At 39.2% G+C, this 25,543-nt stretch overlaps 2 protein-coding genes across 4 annotated transcripts; one reads left to right on the top strand and one right to left on the bottom strand.

The window, feature by feature from the left end:
* Window positions 1-471: 471 nt before the first annotated feature.
* AsnRS-m (asparagine--tRNA ligase, mitochondrial) lies at window positions 472-3,203 on the top strand. Its single transcript, XM_028181128.2, has 3 exons — window positions 472-888; window positions 987-1,991; window positions 2,249-3,203. The coding sequence occupies exons 1-3, from the start codon at window positions 751-753 to the stop codon at window positions 2,504-2,506; spliced, it is 1,401 nt and encodes a 466-aa protein (XP_028036929.2). The 5' UTR covers window positions 472-750; the 3' UTR covers window positions 2,507-3,203.
* On the bottom strand, window positions 2,864-24,147 carry Pcf11 (Pcf11 cleavage and polyadenylation factor subunit). 3 transcript variants are annotated; one of them, XM_089739652.1, is made up of 17 exons: window positions 23,929-24,147; window positions 23,638-23,850; window positions 21,834-21,959; window positions 21,572-21,748; window positions 20,797-20,949; window positions 19,317-19,442; window positions 19,159-19,238; window positions 18,590-19,125; window positions 14,622-14,775; window positions 13,880-14,163; window positions 12,240-13,799; window positions 9,177-9,510; window positions 8,347-8,573; window positions 7,773-8,011; window positions 6,752-6,928; window positions 5,515-5,689; window positions 2,864-4,944 (listed from the first exon to the last, which is right to left on the bottom strand). In XM_089739652.1, the coding sequence occupies exons 2-17, from the start codon at window positions 23,788-23,790 to the stop codon at window positions 4,586-4,588; spliced, it is 4,860 nt and encodes a 1,619-aa protein (XP_089595778.1). In that variant the 5' UTR covers window positions 23,791-23,850; window positions 23,929-24,147; the 3' UTR covers window positions 2,864-4,585. The 3 variants fall into 3 exon arrangements, with proteins under 3 accessions (XP_089595778.1, XP_089595776.1, XP_089595777.1); XM_089739650.1 differs by having other exon boundaries at window positions 18,590-19,238; XM_089739651.1 differs by having other exon boundaries at window positions 18,590-19,238; window positions 21,596-21,748.
* Window positions 24,148-25,543: the final 1,396 nt, after the last annotated feature.

Genomic DNA, 25,543 nt, shown 5'->3' with positions numbered 1-25,543 from the left:
GCTTGGTGTTAAGTGGTTACTGGAGCCCATAGACATCCACAACGTAAATGCGCCACCCACCTTGAGATACAAGTTCTAAGGTCTCAAGTATAGTAACGACGGCTGCCCCACCCTTCAAACCGAAACGCATTACTGCTTCACGGCAGAAATAGGCAGGGTGGTGGTACCCACCCGCGCGGACTCACAAGAGGTCCTACCACCAGTAATTACGCAAATTATAATTTTGCGGGTTTGATTTTTATTACACGATGTTATTCCTTCACCGTGGAAGTCAATCGTGAGTACGTATTTCAATAGAAAAATTGGGACCCGCCTGAGATTCAAACACCGGTGCATCGCTCATCACGAATGCACCGGACGTCTTATCCTTTAGATTAGTTTAGATCACGACGACTTCAAAATTTTACCACGACATTATATTTTAAGATGCGATATTCCAGCGAAACCATACCTTACAGCCAAAAGTCTCATTGTGTTGTATCAATTAAAAATCGATTTATCGTATTCCGCTGTATCAAAACCATGGAGTTAATAAATTAAGTATAGTAACTCGATGATCAAAACCTTCGATCATTGATCGAAGATCAAAACGCTAAAATATTGAAATATTTCGGATATCGCTTCGACACACTAGCAATTTGTCAAAAAATATATAAACATTAACATAACCTCAATGAAAAGATGTCAATACGATAAACTGTTGATGACCGATGAACAAGATATTGATTTGTCTTTAAAATATTGTGTACAATGTTGTGTACTAAATTAGAATTTAATAGGTTAAGGAGCTGTAGGAGCTATATTCAAATCAAAGGAATTACTAGAAAATATTGTGCTATTGCAGCTATCGTTGAAAAGTCGGATGTAGGGAGTATTACTGAAGTGAAGGTAATAAAATACCAATTATACCAATTATAAAATACCAATTAGTACAGAACCGTTGTTTAATTTGAAAATGTGTCTACAATATCTCCAATATTTTTCAGGGCTGGGTGAGAAATTTACGTGTCCAAAAAGAGTTTAGTTTTGCTGATATCAGTGATGGTTCGAGCGCGCAGAATTTACAAATTATAATTCCGAAACATCTGAAAGCAGAACAATTAACGTACGGTTCTTCAGTTAAAATTAAAGGAAAACTGTCTCTTAGTCCGCGAGGGCAACTGGAGATTTTAGCTAACGAAGTAAATGTTGTGGGACCTTGTGTCGTCTTAGACGGATATCCATTTAATCCTAGAACTGCACACCCGCCCGAATACACACGCCAATATTTACACTTACGTTCGAGAACGAATTACATATCGGCACTACTCAGAATACGAAGTGCTGTCGTTAAACATATACACGATTTTTTTTATTCAAAAAACTATATCAACATCCACACTCCGATCTTGACTTCAAATGATTGCGAAGGGGCAGGTGAAGTATTTAAGGTTCAACCAGACAACGAGGATACCATAAAAGCAATGATGCAAGAAGGAAAGGATAAAGATTCATTATATTTTGGATTGAAAACATTTCTAACAGTATCTGGTCAGTTGCATTTAGAAGCCATTTGCCGGGGAATGGGTAATGTGTACACACTCGGGCCAACATTTCGAGCAGAAAACTCAAGGTCTAGATTGCATCTCTCTGAGTTTTACATGTTAGAAGCAGAATTAGCATTCTGTGAGAACATTGTCCAGTTGCAAACAGTAATTGAGGAACTTTTAAAATATATATTCACGGAAACAAGAAATACAAATGAGAAAGATATATATTTGATTGATAAGGAAAATAAAAAACCAATTTGGTTGGACAAGCCATTTGTAACTTTGACTTATGATGAAGCTCAGCTTATTTTGAATACAAAGGGGTCTGGGACCGGAGGGGATTTTAATAAAGAACAAGAATTAATTTTGGTAGATCACTGTGGAGGTCCTGTATTTGTAACAAAATGGCCCAAAGACATGAAGTCGTTTTATATGAAAGAAAGCAACAATGACAGTAGTAAGGTAATTAAAATTAAGACTGATAAGATGCGACATCTTGAAATATAAATGTAATGACAAACAAATAGTTATCTAACAGGACACCTAAACAATAATTAATACCATCTACAGTAATAAAAATTTTTAAACTCATAAAATGACATTCAAGACACAATTACACAATAACATGGATCCATACATTCTCAATACTAGTAATTTATTAAAACATCCCTATTAGGCGTAGGCTAATAATGTTTTAAAAATAAGGCTTTTCTTTTCAGGTTGATGCTTTAGATTTGTTAACACCAGTCACTGGTGAAGTAGTTGGAGGCAGTTTGCGTGAAGACAACTATGAAAAATTAAAACTAAAGCTACCTTCAGAACGACTGCATTGGTACTTAGAATTGCGGAAATTTGGTAACATACCCACAGGAGGATTTGGTTTGGGCTTAGAAAGATTACTACAAGTGCTTTGTGGTGTTAATAATATAAAAGACACACTTCCTTTCCCAAGATGGCCTCATAACTGTGACATGTGAAGAAGTTAAGGCTTAAACCAAACAAATGACTAGGTATGAAGCAGTAATGCGTTTCGGTTTGAAGGGTGGGGCAGCCGTTGTAACTATACTGAGACCTTACAACTTATATCTCAAGGTGGGTGGCGCATTTACGTTGTAGATGTCTATGGGCTCTAGTAACCACTTAATATCAGGTGGGCTGTGAGCTCGTCCACCCATCTAAGCAATAAAAAAAAAAGGTATATAAAATAAATAAATATCATTTCCAATGCCAGATATTACCCGTAACATATATTTCAATTTGATAAAGGTGAACACAAACTGAGAAGATAGTAATAGACAAGGTTTCTTATTTAAGGTAATAAATGAAAACGAAAATGAATCACTACAACCTTTATTTAATAAGAATAAACCAAAACAAACCAAAAGTGACAAATAAATCATGCTTACTTATAAAAGGAAAAAAGAAAATTCATATTTTTACTGATTAGTTCCAAAAATTTTATTAATAATGGAATTTTACAATAAACTAGAGATTCGGAAGATCGCACAGAAAAGTGCTTTATGTAGCTTTACCCAAACAAATTGATTAAAATTTTACAAAGTACTAATTATTTACAAATTGTATATGTACAATATTTACCTAAATATACAAAAACTACACGAACCGTGAACAAATTAAACATTAAAATGCTAAATAAACTTAATTATAATATCACATTTTGTTTTAATTTTAGTTGATAAGAAATAAATACGTTTTAGAATGAATCTTTCAATATCGACCTTTACATTCGACAATGATTACATTCGTTTCTCATATATACAGAGGCATACTCAGGAACATTATATAATCAAATTTCCTTAGTTACAGAACAGTAAGTTTTTACTTATGGTAGCGCGTCTTTGTTAGCTCGCGCGGGTAGCTATTACCGATTTGTGAGCTTTGTCTACTGCCGTGAAGCAGCAAGGCGTTTCCGTTTGAAGCAGTTGTACAGCAATCATTAGGTGGGGAAATAAAAACGAAAAACTTGTAGAATAACAACTAATAACTTCATGTAGGACAAAAAGATATCCAATCAGTACACAGTGCAAACTTAAATTATTGAGGTAATTATCTTAATGTAAAAATTCATATTGATCCTAATTTAGTGTTTTTACAATTCGCATTTCTCGAACTCTGTGTTGTACATTACTTTATTCATTGGAATTGAGACTTCTATCTGGTTTAATATTGTATTTACATTGTGATGTTTGGACTCAATCTTGCGAGCAATGAACTGAGTAAGTAAGCAGAAGATAAGTGGAGGAGTAAAAGAAATAAATACTACTACTCAACTCATAAACGCAAACTATGGACTACACTACTCATTAAACTTCAAGAGTTGTGTACAATCATAAATCCGCAATAAAATAAGTTCCGAGGTTGATAAAACTAACGAAATTGTATTCGTAAAATAAAAGAAAGGAATACTGATTGGCAAACTAGTCCCACTAAATCTAGGCGAATTGAATGCTTCGGTTTATGATTATTTTTTTAAACAATATCTATCAAAGCAAAGAAACCGATTATTTCAGTTATTAGAATTGATTAATAAGACTAATAATTCTAATGTGATAATTTACAAAAACAAGATTTATTTTATTATTGAGCAATAATTTCTGCAGAGAATCTCCCTTAATATTAAATTAGTATGTTTACTATTAATTTGACTTGTAATTATTATACTATAAAATTATTTTGCTTAGGCACTCACACATTATAAATTAAGCAAATATATAATAAGTACATAACAATACGACATACGTATTAACGTACAAAAATCGAGTACTAATTATTTACAATACCTGAATTATAGATATTGCACCTACTCGAATCGGAATAACTAACTTCCTTTTTAAATTAAAATAAACCAAATTATAATCATTTACGTATAGTAAAATACGTGTATAATCGTATTCACTGAAACATTAGTCTCTATTTTTAAAATCACATATCAAAACTTGTTGATTTTAAAATTCTGCTTCCTTCTATTAATTAGAACACTAAACAAATTAGCACTTCAAAATGTGTACCACACTGAATCACAATGAATTCTTAATTCACATTATGGAGCAGAGTCCTGATAGCTCATTGCCTTTCTGGACTGGGGGTTGTCTGCTGAACTTAATGCCTTCCAAGGTTGGTTTCAAAGTATATTCCAACTCCACCTCCTCACCAGGAGGTAGAGGCTCATCATCAGCACTGATGTCTTCGAGACCATTGTTTGAAACTGGGAGCTGAGTTAACGGCAAAGATTTAGAGATGTTGATGCGAATTGTGTTCAGGGGAATAGCGTGAGCCACTGCGGGTGCTTCCAGTTGAACGTTTCCATCAATTGATGTGTGGACGGTGGGTTGGATCATGTCAACAGAAGGCGGTGGAATTGATTCTTCTTCTGCCGTTATTATTGGTTCATCATCTGCGTGGTTGATAGAATATATTTTAAATGAAATTCAACACCTTATCAAAGAACAGAATGATTTGACAGAATGAGCTTCTAGAAATGATAAAAAAATGGAAAAGATAAACTAATTTACAACTCAATTGTATTTTAACAATTATTTCCTCCTTTACGTGTAGACTGTTAGTATATAAAATAATTAACTATAATTGTTGTATTTCCAATACAACTCCGATCAAACCTTGTGTGACATTTTTGTGATGCAGACTATGAAGAAATCGTCAATTTGTTCTACACCAATAGTATTAAATATATAAAAATCATATTTAAAACTATTTATTTGCACTTTTGTAGATGTAAAATATTCTAAAAAACAATATAGTACAAGACATGTCTGTAATTGAAAGGTGTGCTCGTATCGAACAATGCGACAGTGTGTTGAAATGCTTTCACAGGACTAATTTTCCTAACAAAATCCGGGACAGCTATTATGTTACAATTGAGACTTCATGTTCCAAGGTGTTGCTGTGACAGCTTCACACCGGATAGACCTGTGTATCAGAGTATGAAGAAGTATGAAGCAGTGACCTGGGTCGAGGGGCTCCTGCTTGACCTTGACGTTGGAGAAGTCGATGCGGGCGAGCCTGTCCCGCTCGGCGCGGTGCGCGACCGTCTCGTCGTCCGTGTCGTCGTCGTCCTGCACCTCCACTTGCACTATCGGCTCGGCCTTCAGCACCACATCGTCTTCATCTCCTTCGTCAATCTGTCACATATAAATTACTTCTATACTAATATATAAATCTACAGTGGTTTTTACGGATGTTCCGTTATAACTACTGAACCGTGTATCCGATTGACTCTAAACTTGGTATCCATGTAGAAAATACATGTACTTAATGGATAGGCTAATATTTATATGAGCGTTGGACTGCCTACACCAGATGCGGGGGCGTTAATGGTGAGAATCTTTGTGGGGGTGAGAAATAATAATGTTAATTTTAAATGCCCAGCGAAGCAGACGGATACAGCTAGTATATTACATATTCATTCAGGACTTCGCTCAGAGTACAGTATCTTAGCCTGAATATCTAAGCTGAGACCACTATGACTACATTGATATTGACAATTTATTAACAAAGTTATAGACAAATATGAACTTAGACAAAAACAAAACTGATAGCATCCACTCAATGTGAAGTTACTAAAATATGGTTGAGTTTTACTTAGCTTTCAGCATATTCATGATTCGTGAAAATTCATAAAATATTCAGTTTGCTATAAATACAGATTTCCTTTTATATATTTATTTATTTTATAATTAATCAGCTTATATCTCTTGTCAATAGAGCCTCAAAACGAAACAATAATATTATCTTACAACAATATTTATAGAAAACTAGTCTTCTTTTCCTGAACTACTTGTGAGCCCGGAATCTACAACGAAACACAGTTTACAGTATCGTGGGGTCATTAGCTCTGTGTATATTGCACTGTATATGGTGCAGAAGATATTGCTAAAGTTACGTAAAGTAGCGATGTACGGTAGCAGTTTGTTTTTTATTTTTATTGCATAGGGTTGACGAGCTTACAGCAGACCTAGTGTTAAGTGGTTTTCGGAACCCATAGACGTCTATAATGTAAATGCCGCTAGCCACCTTGAGATATGAGTTCTAAGGTCTCAGCATAGTTACAACCTCTACCCCCATCTTCAAACCGAAGCGCATTACTGCTTCACGGCAGAAATAGGCAGGGTGGTGGTACCACCCGTGCGGACTCACAAGAGGTCCTAGCACCAGTAAAATGTATATACAAAGGTTAGACTAACCAATAGAGGTTCTGGTATCTCGACGGGGGGTTCAATGACTTCTACTACCGACTCGTTGTCGGACTGGTCGAGCGTGTCGTCGAAGTCCTTGATCTCTATCGGTTCGTTGTCTTCTTCTACTTTTTCTGGGGCGGTTTCTTCAACTTTCTCTTTCTCTTCTTCTTTAGCCAGAGAGGCCTGAAGGAAGATATAAATTAATACTTGTTCGAAATTTAAAATTAAAGGTTAGCGTCCTACAATTGCAGACGTGTTTAAGAAATTGTTTTTTACTTGCAATATGAAAGGATTTAAACAACTATTTTATTTAACATTACTTTAATTAAAATGGGGACTTATTTATATTAAAATATATCCATAGTAATGCCTTACGTCTTTGTTTAATGATTTATTTCAGTTTGTGGTATCTTTTATGGATTCGATGTAAAATTTATGAGAGATATATATCTTTATTACACACATATACACAACAATTAATTAGTTTTTTATTGGACAGAACATTGCTGCCAACATTGACTCATCTTCGGAGATGACGGGTGTTTAATTGCTTAGTTACTGTTATTTTAGTATTGTCTATTTGTGACTGTAATACGTTTATCATAGTTTCGTATGATATTCAATTTTCAATTTAGGAACGGTATAAACACAGGTCTTTTAGTGTTAGGGCACTGGATCTTGGATTGGTGGGAATTCTGCCTGCAATAAGCAATGTAATCACGTTTTGAAGATCATGTTTTTTTTATTTATTGCTGAGATGAGTGGACGAGCTCACAGCCTACCTGGTGTTAAGCGGTTACTGGAGCCTATAGACATCTACAACGTAAATGCGCCACCCACTTTGAGATATATATAATAAGTTCTAAGGTCTCAAGTATAGTTACAACGACTGTCCCACCCTTCAAACCGAAAGACATTATTGCTTCACGGCAGAAATAGGCAGGGCGGTGGTCTACCCGCGCCGACTCTCAAGAGGTCCTACCACCAGTAATATACATATAATATGTTGGAGCAGCTGTATAAGCACCTTGTAGTCCTCAAAGCAGGAGGGGTGGTAGTTGTCGTCGTGGTGGCGCACGGAGTTCCGCAGCTGCCACTCGTCCTTGTCGTGGTTGTAGAACATGTGGAAGGCGTCCCCGCACAGCGCGCACCGCGGCCGCGCGCCCGCCGCGCTGCTCTCCTCCGCGCCCGCCGCCCCCGCGCCCGCCGCCCCCGCGCCGCCCGCCTCGCCGCCCTCGCTGCCCGCGCTCTCGAACCAATTCTTTTCTGTGAATGAAAGTTAAGGTCTATTAGTATCTCGACTCAATTTCAATTTTTTATTATTTAATATCGCTCATTAAGAAATATAAGTCTAGAAGCAAATGTCGGTTTGAGTGACATCATTTGTAGGGTTTATTAAAACCAAGAGACTCAGTGCAGAATTGAATTAAATAATAATTTTCCTCTTTCTAGCTCGCTTGCTCATAAATTAACGTTTTCCACAAAATGAGTGTTGAAGTAAAAGTTGTACGGCACACATGCACATTGACGTCATTATACAATATAGAATCATAACTTTTACTGAGCATTACTGAAGAGGTTTCAACTGTAGTGTGCGCTACCTCTGTCGTCGAGCTCGTCGATCTCCTCGTACTGCAGCCAGTCGGAGAGGTCGTAGTGCCAGTGGCGGCTGTGCGCGCGCCTGGCGGAGTCCCGGTCGCGTCGGTTCTGGCGGAAGTGCCAGTCGAGGTGCTGCGAGTAGCGCACCGTGTGCTCCGGCGGGAAGCGCGCGCCGCAGCCCGAGCACTGCATGCCGCCGTACAGCCGCCGCACCACGCCGCCCTGCTTGCTGCCGACACACCATCCGTACATGCACCACTGAACACGTTAACTGCTCCCGTGCTAACTTGTGTAGTGACCATGTCACTTACCACTACACCAGACGGTCGTTTATCGACTGTCGACTGCCTTTCTTTTCCTACCTATGCCTTGAGAGGCTATATCAGCGTAACCTTAACTAGTAAGTAAGCTCACGGGGTTCAAACCGGGAGTGTTGCTAAAACTGACCCTAGCAAGAGCCGTGCTTCGCAAAATCTACCACCGGATCGGAAACGGGACCCATTGAAAAGATCTGGCGACAAACTCAGTGGGCTGTGTCTATGGGTTAATTTACTCGTCGAGACCTTCGTCGCGAGCGACGGGTTCGACGAGGACGGTGAAAGGGTCAAGTAGTAAACAGTATCCATGGGCATCGCAATATCCATGTCATCACACATTTTGAGAAAAGAGAAGCGATGTTTTAGTATTTTATTATACAATAATCCCACCCTTCCGACGAAAACACACGGCTGCTCCGCGGCAGAACTGATCCAACTCACTCTACCACCAGCCACAACGCAATTACGAATGTCCACTTTCGTTACGCTACTCCGAAAACATAACAATTATTTACCTCCTTAGCGTCTCCGGTTTCAAGAGATCAACTTTGTGCGTGACGTCTTTGTCTTCCTTCGGTTTTATCTTCTCCTCGACTTTAGTTTCAATCTTCAGGTCTTTAGCGCTGTCGTTCTGCACTTGGACGATGCCGGTCGCCACCAGCTTCGCGAACAAATCGTTAACGTTGATGCTGTCGAGGATCGGTAGAGTCGGTTTCGGCTTCTCGTCGGCCGGAGTGTCGAGGCCCGGGATCATGTCGGTCTTCCCGAATAAGGGTTCGGCCACGCTGTATTCGGACGCGGACGCCGGCACTATGCTCGAAGGCATCACGCTGGCCAACATTTCTAGACCTGCAAAATTGATCAATGCATTAAGAAATCGATTGAGTTTTTTATACAAAGTCTTTGAGCGTTTAACTTACAGTACCAGGCAATAAATATTGCACATCGATATTTAGAAAGAGACAGTCGTCTAATTTTGTTTTTGTTGTAGGGCGTTACCTGTGAGCGACGAAACACTAACGATCCGGTATATATCCGGTATAGACTAAATGCCAATTAGGTAATGTGCGACAGGTATAACGCTCTACGAAGCAAAAATTAACCCTCTCTTTCCCACGGCCGATGTGCAATATTTATCGCCGGGTACTGTATTTACCTCACTTTATATTTGGTAGCACAGATTACGAAATAAACGCACATTAAGCCGCTATGTACGGGTCGTTTCGATTTAAATACAAATATTGTAAGCTTCCACTCGTTTCCATTGTAATAAATCTAGGAAGTATATTTGAAAACCTTACAAGTATACTTATGCGTAGTTCCGATGATAGCAATAACGTACCATCGAGCTCACCTGGTGGACAACGTTTTCAGTTGCTTATGAGTACGGATAGTCAGATAACCATACCTCACTAATGTTTGGCAACGCATTAAGGACGCTCACACACAATATTAAACTGCCCCTACATGATCCCTCGTGAATAGATTTTAGGGAACGAGTAATAAATTGTACGACACTTCGACAATTTTGAGGTTTTGTATCACCTCGTACTTTCACAACATGACCTTGATAAGTATATTACTTTAACCAGAAGCCAAAACTAAGTTTTATGAACGATCAACAACGTCCGTTAGAAGTGCTATTTTAGGTCTACTGTTTAAAATCCAAAATTCAATCATCATTATCCTGCCCTTCTCCCAGTCACCTGGGGTCGGCGCAACATGTTTTCTCCTTCCATACTCTTCTATCATATACCATTTCTTCGCTCACTCCCCTCTTACCCAGATCGTCTTTCATGCAATCCATCCATTTCTTCTTAGGTCTACCTCTTCCTCTATATCCTTCCACATTCATAGTTAACACTCTCTTACCAACCTCATTTACATTTCGTCTCATCACATGTCCATACCATCCCAAACGCGCACTCCTCAACTTCTCAATATTAGACAGATATAGAGTTCATTTAAACCAAATAATTAATTAAGGACTGTATTTTAAGTATTAAGAAGGGTAGCTACGTCCTTATTTTGCGACGCATATTTTGTGTAGGAATTTTTAATGAAAATTGACGTCACTGTACAAATTAATGTGATCTCTATCTAACACGATACTAAAGCGCTAGCAACTTCCTTATTTCTAGACAAATTTTTATTTCGTTTTCGTTGACTATATTTTTTAAGTTTAACTAGTAAAATAATACAACACCCTGATTGTTTAATTGAGGTTTTAAAATATAGTAAGCATGTATAGTAGAGTAATTAAAGACAAATTAGAGATCTACTTTGAAGTAGTGTGACGTATTACCGACTCATAGATAGTGTGAACATCGTCGGGAACAGATAGAATTCATAGTTAAGCCATCAGGAAAGATTCTCGAAGAATCCTTCTAGAAGTCTTGTAGATACTCATCATCCTGGGTGCCAGTCATGCGAGAGGCCGCAGATTCCAAACTAATGACGTATTATTATCCTATCGCTTCGGTCTTCGGTCGTATTTTAAGTCCAGATTTGTTGATAGCATGCCCAAGCAGCCTACAGTGTAGTCGATTTGTAGATTATAATGACCGCTGATTTAATGCTATTGAAACTTCGATCCTGTGTTGTAAGGACGTTGGCGAAATTTACTTTGTAGTATCTATTGATTCCGCTGACCGCTTCACAAAGAGTATTTAAGACCAATCCTGTGGCCATATACCGTGAAGCAACAAGCATAATGCACTGTTGACCGCATTTTTTACTGGTAGTAGAACCTCTTGTAAGTCCGCGAGGGTAGGTACCACCGCCCTGACCATTTCTGCCGTGAAGCAGTAATGCGTTTCGGTCTGAAGGGTGGGGCAGCCCTTGTAACTATACTGAGATCTTAGAACTTATATCTCAAGGTGGGTGGCGCATTTACGTTGTAGATGTCTATGGGCTCCAGTAACCATTTAACACCAGGTGGGCTGTGAGCTCGTCCATCCATATAAACAATAACAAAAAAATTGTGTTGATCGTCTAGAAGACTAAAGCTCGTAAGCGTCCGCTAAGATAGCTCCTGACCCATCAAAGGAATCAGTAGTTTGATCTCCCGGGTGAATCTTTCAAATCTGTTGGCAAGGAATAAGAGCTAGAGGTAGTAGTCCAGTGCATTGATCGGACCAGATACGCTCTATCCTCAACATCTAAGTTCCGGTTGCCATCCACACAGCCGAGTTTAAACTGAGCTGGCGCAGGGTAGTCCAAGAGAAGGTTATTCACAGGTCAAGTCCCGGGAGTTGCATTGAGGGAGGAGCATTGAGGACTATCGAGGCAAGGAAAATGAGAGGAACAGTTCAATAGGTATTTAAACTCTTCAACCCAGAACTTTGCAATTTAACGTAAAGATAAGTCACGTTTTCAAGAAATTTATCTGTTACGTTGATAAATGGTGAAAATGCAAACAGGTACCTATTTAGTTCTATTCCATATATTAGTCAATATATTAAAAAGACCAAAGATATATCCAACTACCATTTTTACGATCAAATACCATAGAAGGCCATACAAGTCTTGTTAAAGCTCAAAAAAAATATGGATAATAAATTCAGTGGGTGACTCACCTTGATTTTCGTGATTGATATCCGGGCTAGGAGTCTTGACGGCTCTGTCGGGCTCCTGGTCGGTGTCCATGGGCTGCGGCACGCTGCGGCCCGCGGGCGCCGCCGTCATGCTGGGCAGCGTGACTCCCTCCATGTTAGCTATCTGTATATAGCCCGGCTTTACGTTTCTGGGTAAAGCCGAGAATCTTATGAAGAACTTTTCGTTCCCTATACTTATGGGCTTGGGTAAATCACCAAACTCAACTTTAAATGGCTGCTCGTTTATTAAAACAGTTTTCAAAGAATCAACAAATCTGATAGTAAAGAACTGTCCGTTTATTGTAAACTTCTGCACTTTAGCGTCCAGGTACACGGGGCACATCTGCGTCGCGTTCACTATGAGGTTGATCTTGCCGGCCACCAGCTCCGTCCGCTTCGCCTTGCCGATGTCCACCTGCGGCAGCGGGCCCTCCAGCTGCACCAGCCGGGGCCGCCCGTCGATGAGCACGCCCACGGGCTGGCCTCCGAAGAAGCACTCGTACCACCGCCCGTTGATGCACAGCTCCCGGGTGGGAGCCCCGAACTTTATATCGAACACTTGGTCGTCTATTTCTATTTGTCTGCTCTCTTCGTTGAACGAGAGAACCACTGAGTCTTTGTTGTCGAACGTGACGCGCCTCGAGCCAGGCAAGAACTTGATCTCCCTGGGGTCGTCCCAGTCCAGCATGATGACCGCCGTGTCGCCGTAGAACCGTATCTCGCGCGGCACGCCGTCTATCTGTATGGTCTTCACGGGATCTTGTTCGATGTACTCCAAGATTCGGTAGTCAGTCGGCGGGATGACGAACCCAGGAGCGCCCAGGGGAGGGGGAGACTCGCTCCTCACGTAGGGCTCGAGCGGGCTCTCCCCTTGACAGATACCAAGCTTCGGGGTCGGCAAAGGCACGGTCATCCGCGGGTCGAAGGGCGGCCTCATAAGTCTGTTATCGAATTTCCCCCTAAAGAATGGCATCGGCCCTCGGAACCTCCTGGGGCCGTACTCGTCCATCCGGGGGTGAGGCTGTCCCCTCCACATGGGAGGGAAGGGTCCGAACATGGGCATCATCGGCGGCCTGGGTAACAGCCCCTTGGCCTTGTGTCCGTCGGTCTGGTCGGCGGGTCCGGCGCGCATGTCGGAGTCCTGCCCGAGCTCGTTGCCGTTGTGCAGGGCGTCCAGGTAGGCGGTGGGCGGGACCCGCTCGTCGATGTCGCCGTAGTTGTTCTCGCCGGGCGACGACTTCGGGGACGCGACCTTGAAGCTATCTTCGAGTATGTGCGCGTTGAGTCTCCTTTTAGAAACTTCGAGAGACTCTCTCTGTTTCGCCTCTTTCAACTTCAGTTTCTCGTTCAACTGCAGAACCTGACAGACGAGCGTGTTGTACTGGTTCTTGTCGATCTGCCCGTCGCTGTACTGCTCCTTGGCTTGCGACATTATGATGGAAATTGTCTTCTTGTGGTCTTCGGTGTCGTACTCGTCGGAATTTTCGTTTCTAAGGTCAGTGTCCTCAGAACTTAAGGTACGCTTCCGTTCTCTTTCAATACCTAAAAATAAAATTCATTTTACATAATCGTTTGTAATTGAGTACGTTCAAAGGCAAATAATGAGGTAAGAATATACTTACTTGGCGACTTACTGAAGAGTAAAGGTCTGCCCAGTCTGTCCTTGCCTTTAGTGGCCTCTGCAAGCTTGGCTCGCACTAAATCTAACTTGGATGGAGCCTTCTTTTCAGTTTTCTCCTTGACTTCATTCCAGTCTTTTTGTTTGGGAGAGTCGTGAGGGGAAACGACCTTATCGGGTCCACTCTCTTGAGACAAGTCATTGTGTTTCGGTGATAGCGGAGCCACTGGAAGAATTTCTTCAACTTGTGGCAGCTTCCGGAGATCAACATCTTCATTGCCGAAGAGACTGGAAATAAATTACACAAGTAATAAAAATTCAGCGTTTATTGTAGATGTACGTTACCTAGTCGTAATTAATGATTCATGTTCAAATTATATGACTTGTTTTTTTTTTCTACCTAAGCTGATGGTCTTGAGAGACCATACCAGCTTCACCGGCGAGTGGGTGAGGTCACCGGGCGAGTAGGTGAGCTCAAGGGGCTCAAACCTGACCATGTTGCTAACACAAACCTTTCGCAGAGTCTACCACCGGATCGGAAACGCGACCCGCTGAGAAGATCCGGCGACAAACACAGTGGACTGTTTCTATGGGTTAATTTACTCGTCGAGCCCTTCGTCGGTTGCGACGGGTTCGACGAGAACGATGACCGGTTATATGACAATGCTAAAGCAAGACAATAAAAGCAAAAGTACGGTATTCATCAACTACTATTTATTGACCTATGACCGCGTTCTCATACTTACATATCAAATTTGTCAAGTTTGTTCCTTTTAGGTTTTGGTTCGAGCGTTTCAGTGGAGGACCTCTTGAGGGCGACGGGCGCGGGCGGCGGCTCGCTGGCGGGCGGGAGCACCCTGAGATCGATGTCCTTATTCTCTACGACTACGTCGGGCACACCTGAAAGATTATCTAAATTTTTATGGGTATTTTCGTAGAATCCGACAACCCAATTTGTATGTATTGTTAAACCTCCAAGCTTTACCTTCCACGAGTCTTGTTTCGTTTTTCAAGACGTGTATCGTTGACTCAATTAGTGCGTAGTCAATCCCGATTAGTGACATTTTAATAGGAGATGCATTACCCCAAACAGAATTATATATTCAATAAACTATGTTATTTTGCTAACAAATTTATTAGCAATTGATATTGAAAGATGAAGATGTTTTTTATTCAGAAAGACTTCATAGAATAACCGTGTGCAAAGTGTTCTAACCAGAAAAATTCAACTAGAGCCCGCCTTACATACTAATATAATTTTATTTACGTATTTCGGGATACTATTTTGATACAACCGTTACATGCGGTATTACCACGCGTTTAAAAATTTAGACTATGTTGTATTTATGAGGCTACATATGATAACAAAAATGATAAGTGATGTTGAAGTTGATACTTTATGTTGCTGTATAAGACATAAAATAGTACATGTATTGGTATTTTAGTAAATACGTGGACGTTTAAAAATATTTTTAAAACGATTCGTCACAAATTTAAAAGTTATTTAGCTGATAAATGTCTATGTTACGTTATTTTAACACAATTCCCACTCTTTTCTGATTCGAATGGTTGACACCCGACAGGTGGATTGAAATCGCTAATTAAAATATTAGTTGGAAACCGAACAATCAACTGCGCGCGCAGTAACCGAATACCTACGTAGGTAATGATTTTGCACCAATGCGCTTAGTTTACGAGGTCATAATGTTTAGTCTTGTTCCACTATACCTCATGTTTTTAAAGTAAACAATACAAAATTTAAACTTGAACGGTCTCGGCATTTTCTAAATACACTTATAAAGGTTATTATACCATTGTAATGTACGAGAGTACGGACCGGGTAAGTCAAGAACAATGAAGTCGTAAGGAAGTTAAAAAAAGCTTTCCATGAGAAGAGTCCGGTCGTTGTTAAAAATATTATTTAAAAACATGTTTTGTAGGAGAGAACTTTTCGCTTATCGATTTAACGTAAAACGCGACCGAGACTTCCTCTTTCTGCTTAGTGCGAGTTTTTAACGTTCTCGATAGCGTAAGCGTTAGCTCATATTTGTATGGAATGGGATCGGTTGCGTAGGTTTGCCGCTAGGGGCGCTGTTCCAACTAGCATACAAAATTGGGTTAACTTTTACGCTATCGAGAACGTTAAGAAACTCGCACTAAGCACACTGAAGGTACCACATCAAATGGCGACACCTCCGAAACGTTACGGGTTAAAATAATATTACATCAAATTACATATACAATTCGAGCTTTAAAATGTGTAACGTTTGTGCAACATACGAACAGAATGTCGTTGTACGATTTCAATGTCACGACAAAGTCATTTCTTAAATTTCTGCGGAAAATTCAATACGCTTTTATGCACGACTGTACTTTGTAACTTCAAATACGATACTAATCAATTAATGTTTTAACAAACGGTATATTCGCAACTTCCAGCCGTGCCGATCGCTACAAACACCGCTGGAAGCACTCGTATGCTCCACGGGGCTGCATACGGACTTTAGGAAAATTCAAATTGCACAACTACCATACATGTTACTCACAAATTGATTGTTTACGAACAGTTTTTAAATCTAGTGAACTATTAATACCTTTAAAATTATGCTTCGCGCTTGTACACAATATACTTAATAATTAGAGCCGTAATTGCAGAGTATGTTCGAGAACTATTGCAAATGTTCACTAAACGCGCATTTACGCGGCATGTCCACATACCACAATGTTGTTATTATTACCAGACCTCCTGCGAGGGAACTATTCCTAAAGCCATTATCTTCGCGATATTTGAACTTGCTAAAGCAAAAACGGTCTTGTTCTTAAATATTAGTTCAAAATACGAATAGCACTTTCAGTCTTATAACGATAAAAAGCCTTATAAAGCTCCGATAACTTACTATGGAATAAAACCACAAGTATGTACGTTGAACTCAGGTAACTGTGAGTAAATATTCCGTAGTGCAATTGTGTTATGGTAGAGTATCAGCTGGAGTGAGCAAATGGCACGGTCACGACGCAGCGTTCGCTGATGACCACAGCCTGGATCACCAGAACATACACCTGGAACCCTGCTTCTGACAGTCCAGCACCCCTCCCCTCAACTCGCCGCGCGGACCTCAATTTTCGTTACATCAGCGGCCATTTCTAAATCGGTTGTGAATCCACTTAACGCAGAACTTTGACTTTCGAGAGGTATTCTGCTTCTGGATGTGGACTGGATCTGGAAGTTCACGTCTCGGCTTCATCTGTGACGTCGTAGCGGTCGCGACTTGTGCACTGCATTCTTCAACAGATGACTGTCGCTCAGGTGTTGTCCAATCTGCCAGAGCCGTGGTTACACGCCGCATTAGGCAACCTGCCGTTGAAGTAGCGTCAGGTCCTTGAGTTGAGGCCAGAATTGCAGACCCAGGATCTCAGGACAAAGAATTCTCCTGCTCGTACCAAACTAGCACCTCGAGTGATATTAAACAGGCTTTTTTAACTATTAGCATGGAAAAGTCTACGAAACCATACGTAAAATTCTAAAAGTTGACACCTAAATAACTTAGCCAGTCCCGCTAACAGCTTCATGTTAAGGGAAGCAAAATTTTCATAAGAATAAAATCGCTTAAGTTTTAATAGTCACTAAACAACAGGGCTAGCTGCAATATCGGTTGCAAGCATCTCACAAAGGCGTATATCGAGTTTCAAAACCGTAAGGACTAATTTTTCACTTTTGTACTACGGTTTATATTGTCAATTAATGTGGTCGTCAAGATAATAAATAAAGTCCTCACTTAAACCAAAGATCCACGGGGATCTGCCGAAGTGCACTTATTAATACCACTATCACACAAATACTTTTTTACCGTAAATCTTGAAATCTTTATCGTAATTACCGTAAGACTTACTAGTACCGAGTGGCGTGCGGGAGCACGTACGTAAGCTTATAGCACACAAATCACCAAAGAAATAATTGATGATAAAAAAATATTAATGTACTCTAGACGACAGCAATTTAAACTACTCCAATCCAATTAGCACCGAACTCGACCAGTGTACATGATGCTTTAACAGATTTCATGTTGTCCGTATATACTAGAAAGTAAATAGGGTACTTAGTTCAGAACGGACTATACTTACGCGACTACAGGCGTCGGATTAAGCAAACATCCACGCATCAAACACTAATATATGTGCCCAGAAATATAACAGCGGTTTTAACTTACAAAGTACACATTCAAGATTGTGGGAATGTGTGCGGCTTTAGTACATTAAACTTTTGATTCAAAAGCTATGAATCATTTTTCAGAATTCAATTAATCACTTTCAGCATTTCGGTATATGTGAGTTTTACTAAGATAAATTTATACTAACTCTAATTATATTAATAAATGCTTTTTATAATTGATGATGCAAAAAAGTCTTATAAAAACGACTTGATCAAGTAAGAAAATGTGCGATGAATTTGTGTAACAAGAACTATATAAATACAATCGGTGGTGAGTTAACAAAACCGCTACACTAAACTTATGAAGTATATATAGTACTTCGGATTTGATTATGAGTAAAGGGTATAAAAACTCCGGCGTAGAACACGTCAATATGAATACTCCAGCAGTTGAAAAATATTTTATTTTCACACAACATGGTGTCAAACGCTTTGGCTTAAAACAAAGTATCACAGATCCGTCTCGAGCGGGACCGTTGCGCGGAACTAAGACTGATATCTTACTTGATGCGGCGGCCTCGGGCCTCTCCGGGCTCTCGGAGGGCTCCTTGTTGCGGCGCATGTACCGCCCCTTCACATAGTTCTTGAGCTCCTTGAAGGCCACGGGCGCGTCCGGCTCCTTCTTCTTCTGGGCCTTGTTCCCGTTCTTGGCGCGCAGCCGCTTGTCCGGCGACGAGCCGCTCGAGCTCTCCTTGCTGTCGTCCCTCTTTTTCTTTTTCTCGCGGGAATCTTTCCGCTTTTTATTCGAGGAGGGCGCCTCCCGGACTATCTTTGGTATGGGCGGGAGCTTGCTGATCTTTTTAGGGTCGGGCAAGGCGTCGACGTAGCCGTCCGCGTTGGGCGCCGGCGCCTTGCCCCCGCGCTTGTGCAGGCGAGGGTCCCGGCGGGGCGAGGGCCGGGGCGCGGGCGCCGGGCAGCGCACGTCGATGGTGATGACGTTCTTCCGCTTGGTGACGCGGTCGAGCGGCTTGATGTCGAACACGTGCGGGGCGATGGCGGGCGGCGCGGCGGGCGGGGCGGGGCGCGCGGGGGCGGGCGCGGCGGGCGGGGCGGGGCGCGCGGGGGCGGGCGCGCGCGCCAGGCGGGGGTCGCGGCGCATGGCGGCCAGCCCCGCACTCACGGGCGCTATCCGACTGCCCGTTTTGTTTATTGGCTACAAAGAAAACTAAATTCATCGAATTGCTCCACAATTTAACTCTACGTCAAAAAGAAAACGCAAATATCGACTCACCGGTCCGAGCCTCTGTCTGACAGGTACAGGCGTGACCTCTGGCGCAGCGACGGAGACCGGCGGAGTCGCGGCGGGGGCGACGGGCGCAGTCGCTGCGGCTACCACGGGAGGGACTGCTGTCACCACCTGTTCAAGATGATATAATTACACAATTTTTAGTCATTGGTAGTCCTAGTGTATAGCACCTCAATTTAAATACTATGAAGGAACCATTCCATTCATAGCTTATGACTTAATGACATATTGGCTATGAATGTCTTAAGGTAATGTTTGGTGATGAAATAATTAAGTTGTAATTGTTACTTTAACATAAAACGAACTCTAGTAGCTATTTAATTTCAGCAAAACTAATTAATAACATCACCGTAGACTGTTTGTCCATCATAACAGTAAAAAACTAATTTGTAAAAATAAAAAACTAATTTAATGTTAATTTTGTATTTAGCGATCAAATGAATTTTTAGTTCATTGTTTTAATATGTCTGCAAGTGTTGAAAGTCACTTGCAGACTACGGTTTCAAAAACATAGGATCTTTGTACATAATACCAAAATGTTTAAATTAACTTATTTTTTATTATTATTGGCGAGTGTTGGTGTTTGAAGCATCTAGATTAGCGAAAAGACTTGTCTTTGGATTTACAAGGCATACTTGCTTAGAGCTCATTATTTTGTATAACAATGTAAACACTACTTTGAGACAATGGCCACTATTTTACCATCCATCAGAACTAGACAGCCTTAATAGAAACGGGCAGGACAATGTTTTAGTATAATACCTTATTCCTTCATTATTAAAGTAATTCATAAAGAAATTCTAGGTACATACATAATTGCACAAAAAAAAACAAATTGTTTTTTTTATAACCAAAGGCCTTAGAAAACCTTAGAAGCCTGGTTTAACCAAATAAGTGTCACGACGATCTCCAGAAACATCAAGAAAGAAGTTTCTGAACTAGTAGGCCACAAGAAACATGCATGTAAAAAATTAAGCAAAAGAAAAGTTATTCTAATTTGAGTAGTTTTAAGAGTAATTTTCATTTGTTTCTGGTGTCATTTTGTAGAATACTTAGTGTTAAAAAATCCTATCCAAATGTTTTTGTAACAACAGCTCGAAATATGTTATAAAATGACAACTCTCTGTATGTTTCGCACATTACGTGGTAGACGTTGCTTCTCATTAACAACAAAATTTCAATTCAAAATGTTAAGGGTTAATAGCGATGCATTGCATTGAATCGATAATAGTCAAAAAGTTCTCTATTCATAGAACGAAACAGCCAATTTTTTTGTACCAATATATGTTCAGAAATCTTGCAAGAAACTTTCAAATGTTTTTATAAACTATCTATCACTTGTATGTATCTATGTAGTTTAAATACACTCTCAATTCTTAGTTAAATCTTAATACAGATATACAGCTAAATTCTCAGATTATCAATTCTTAAAACATTAACATGCCGACTGTGCAAAAATCCTTACCTTTTTAGCATTCTTCTCAGCTACCTCAAGCTGCTTCCGTGTCTGCTCCAATTCCAACTCAATCTTTTTCTTTTGTAGCATGAGCAGCTCCTGCTCTTTCTTAGCGATGATGGTTCGTTCTTCGTCAGTCAACACCGGTGTGGAAGCCGGTGGCTGTAAAGATTTTAGACTTTAGTTTCTTTGCCTATCATTTTCAAAATTTGCATAGGTCGTGGCTTTGCTGACGTCCATTTCACCATCAGACGGACCGTATGGTCGTTTTTGTATGAGGGAGATAAGAAAATTAGAAAATATTCGAAAATTCAGACAGAATCATTATCAAATGGTTGCAAAAATTTGAAATACAATTAAATAAATGGAGAACAGGAAGGAAGTGATTAACAAGCCATTTACTAATGATGATGCTGGAAATAATTATGAGACCTTCATAACTAATGTATTTTTTTAATCACTTCACTGAATTCAGATAATATTATTTTTTTGCAAAAACCATTAAGATATGACAATAATTTTCCTTAACCCTTTCTTCAGTCCCATTTACAATAGTTCCGTCACCAAATTAAAGAGTTGTGATTAGCAGCATTTACGAACAACATTATGTAGGTAATGGAATTATAATGATACTTTTTGTGCGAGCATTCTATGGGCATTTAAGTTACAAATGGCATATAATGAGCTCCCAAAACAAGATAAGCTATTTCTGAATTCCTTCTCAGATTAGTTGCCAGAGCAAACCTAGCATGCATGAGAAACAATAACAAACTAAAAGAAACACCTTTTTCAGAAAATTTGGATTTACATGGATGTTTGATTGCTGGGGTTGGGCCTGTATCGGCCATGCTGGATCAATGAGGTTGACCTTGACATCTAGCTGGTACAGCTTCGTCGCTGGGAACACATCGTGCCAAGTCTCACGAAGTTTGAACATTTGTGACCGTATTTTCTCATCAACCTACAAAAGAAATTATGTTATTTTAGCTTGTCATGTCTGTTTAGAACAATAAACAATTGAATTAATTAATTAAACTTCAGTTTACCTGCTTAAAAGTCCTTGTAAACATATTGACGATACTCTGTGAGAATTTTTGTGTATAGGCTCCGCCAACATTCTTGATAATTGAATCAACTAAATACAGAACTGGCAACTTGATATCGGGATGCACCTGTGTGGAGGAAAAATGATTTCTATTCTATGTGTACTGGTGGCTGGAAGTAAAGGACATCCCTAGGTTCACGGGTACTGAATGGAATGGGTTACAATAATACAAATTTTAATTTGAATATTTTAATTCAAAACAAATTAGAAAATAAATCAGAAATCAGTTTCAAAATGCTTTATTTCGAACATTCACAGGTGATACATAACTGAAATAATAATTGTTTTCAGATTAGATACCATTATTGGTATATTAATTTATGTAACTGGTCATTAAACAGGCATCTCCCGGAAGATGAATTGAAAGGTCAACAAGAGAATCAAGGGATTCAATATGTGGTGCTCTATGAAATGGATCTAAGCTAAGTCCTATTCAACAGCAAAAAATTTGGAATATACACAATCGTCCTGTAGAAATAAAAAAAACTACTAACTACATATATTTTTGTTCCACAATGGCTGCCTTAAACAAAAGAGCTGCATGCTCAATTGCACTATTGTCAAACTACTTATATTTTCCTATAGAAATGGCAAACTTTTCTCATACCTTAGTGGATTCATAAATTGCTACAAAATTTTATGAAAGGATAACATGATCAAAAACAAATTCCTCAAAGTTTATCAGCAGTATTATAGCTCATATACACATGTAAAGATTTCTCATGCAAAATATTGTTGACTCATTCAATTGAAATGTGATTTCTAAAGTCACAAAACCTTAGTAATAAAAGTGGTTCTCTAGTTCTTTTTGACAATGTAAAAGATTATACAAAAAGAAAAACGTGTGCATGATATTATACATATGAATGTTTAAGGTATATATTATATTTCAATCACATATTTTTATTTTTTTATCATTAGACATTTCCTTCTACTCTAAGTAATATATTTTCTCTCATAAACATAACTTCTGTAGTGCATATCCACATTAAATTTCCCTATTCCTATATTTTGTATTACGATACAAATGCTTTCCAACTAATAAAATAAAAATTTTAAAGAGATATATCAAAATGTTTGAGTAAATATTGTGGTAGTGATTTAAAGATTGCACTTGAATGACAAATGTTTGCCTTTTGTGAATAATTGCCATAATTTAATACAGGAAAGCAAATGTTTCAAATCAGTTTATTCCTTAAGTACATATAAGTGCTGGAAAACCTATCAATCTGTTCAAACGTTTAAAGAGGCCCCTTTATGTTTACATATTCCTCAACACTTGATAAGACAAAATTTTTATACTGAGCTTCTTTTAATAACTTTAAATTATAAAATATTAATTTGTGTTTCTGAAAATTAACACAGGCACATGAACCAATTTCCTTTCTTAAGAAATTCACTTAAGAAGTCTACAGTTTATAGTGTAGTTATAACTTTTTTACTAAGTCCAGGTTCGGTTTTAATGTAATTTTAATTGTTTAATAGGAATTACCTTCCTTACAAAATAAATTTAGAAGGAAATATATCTAATCGAATGTGTGGTAATAAGTGAAAATTTCTAGAATACTTATTGGGAGATGCCTGCTCGTGTTTAACTGGTTACAAACGAGGTTTGACGAAACTTAACAGGTGTCACCATTCCTTATCACAACTGGTGTGCGTCAACACCGACCACTTTCTCTAATATAGTGAACGTGTGGACAATAACTCTTCAAGAGTATTTTTTGTTAAAAATGGAAATTCACCTTCTCCAAATGCTTTTCCACGGTTTCAACGATAACCCCAGCGTGTTCGATATTCTCTTCCGCAAGAATTGTGAGCATATTTATCAATGGCTTGCTGTTGACGGTCAGATCCGCCAAACTGGACGCATATTCCTCGGAGATTTCTTTCGACATGATGCACGGCCGCCCACGATGGCATGCCAAACACGAACTTTTAGCATCAACTGCACATCACTGTAAATTTTTAAATACGGTTACGTGGTTATTTCAACATGGCGAGCATTTCACAAAGACAACACGTACAAAACTTACGTTGTTAAATATAACACGAACTGTTCAACGATAAAGCACTGTAATGTTAGCCACGGCACGTTCTTAGATACGCAATATACAAATAGCACACCAATCTGACGCGTAATTTTGTTTAACACGCTGCAGACTTTTTCAGTTATCGAGAGTAAACGTCGTCACTCAGATAGTCGAACACGAAATGGTGGACAGTAGAGTCAGTAGATTTAGTGGGTGTCAAAAAAGAATGAAATAGAATGGAATGAACTGCACGAATGAAGTGTTGCAATTAAAATTCTACTGGTTGGTTTTGAGGGATTTTATGACCTGGTAACTAAGACTTTTAGGTCAAGCCTTATTTTAATTTTAATAAAAACTTTTTGACGTGAATACGTCTTTAATTAATTCCATGGGGACGCAATCCAAAAAACGAATGATAACAAAATCGGGGGATACAGTTTAGTGATGTAGCTACATATCTATCATCTCCATCCAAATTTCAGTTACACCACTGGATAGCTAAAGAATCAAAGAATTTATTACGATAAGTAAGGACTGTAACACATCGCGCGCGGGGGAGGGGGCAGCCCCGCCATTTTGAAGGTAATTTTGCTGCGTATCGAGATTTCCATTTACTATAACTTTCGACTCGGGAAAGCTACGACGTTCATTCAAGTTTCAATCATCAGCTCTCGTCAAAATCTATCGATTATATATATAACATTAGTGTAAAATTATAACTGTGAATATAATAAGGTGTTAAAATAAAAAAATAATATCAAAAAATATATAATGTCGGCCTATACGCGTTGAAAAGCCAAATCGAAATACAGAGATCGTATACGGTTGGAAAGGGCATCTCAACAGCAATCGAATGGTACCAATAAAACACCATATGATCGAGTCAAGCAGTGCCGGCAACGTAAAGTAATGAATGCGGCCGAGCTGATCAACGACGGTGCCAGTACATCTGCAGCTGGGACGGTTGAAATTACGCAGATGGATGATGCGCTGATGAATCGCTTCTGTATCGACATCGGGCTGTATTACCCGTTACGAGACGTATTCACGTACAACAAACGGCCGTGTCCATAACACAGCCACACCATTGCATGAAATTAAATGAGATCAGATGACATGAGATGAAATATAATCTCAGTAAAATGGTGGTTATTTACTGAGACTTTTTCAGTGGATTTTTTGGAGGATCCCGAGAAGTTTTTTTTAAGGATAGCATTTTTTTTAAGGAATTTTATGACCTGATAACTAAGACTCATAGGTCATGTCTTATTTTAATTTATATTCTTATTTAATATCTGTGAAAGTTCACATATGTGGGAAAATGAACCAAAGCCGCTGAACGTAACTTCTCGGGATCCTCCAAAAAGTCCACTGAAAAAATCTCAGTAAATAACCATCATTTTACTGAGATTATATTTCATCCCATACCATTTCATTTAATTTCATCCCAGTTGATTAATGTCTCAAATTAATCGTTTTCATTTTTATTTAATTTCATTTCACTCTATATTGTAATTTTTCATAAAGATAAGAATATAATAAATTAAAATAAGACATAACTTAAAAATCTTAGTCACCAGGTCATAAAATCTATTTTTTTTTTTAATTATGCGATGTT

This window comes from Bombyx mandarina, chromosome A1, assembly GCF_030267445.1.
Source record: "Bombyx mandarina strain Sakado chromosome A1, ASM3026744v2".
Lineage (NCBI taxonomy): Eukaryota > Metazoa > Arthropoda > Insecta > Lepidoptera > Bombycidae > Bombyx > Bombyx mandarina.
Note: the sequence above shows the minus strand (reverse complement) of the source record. Positions and strands in the feature narration are given on the sequence as shown.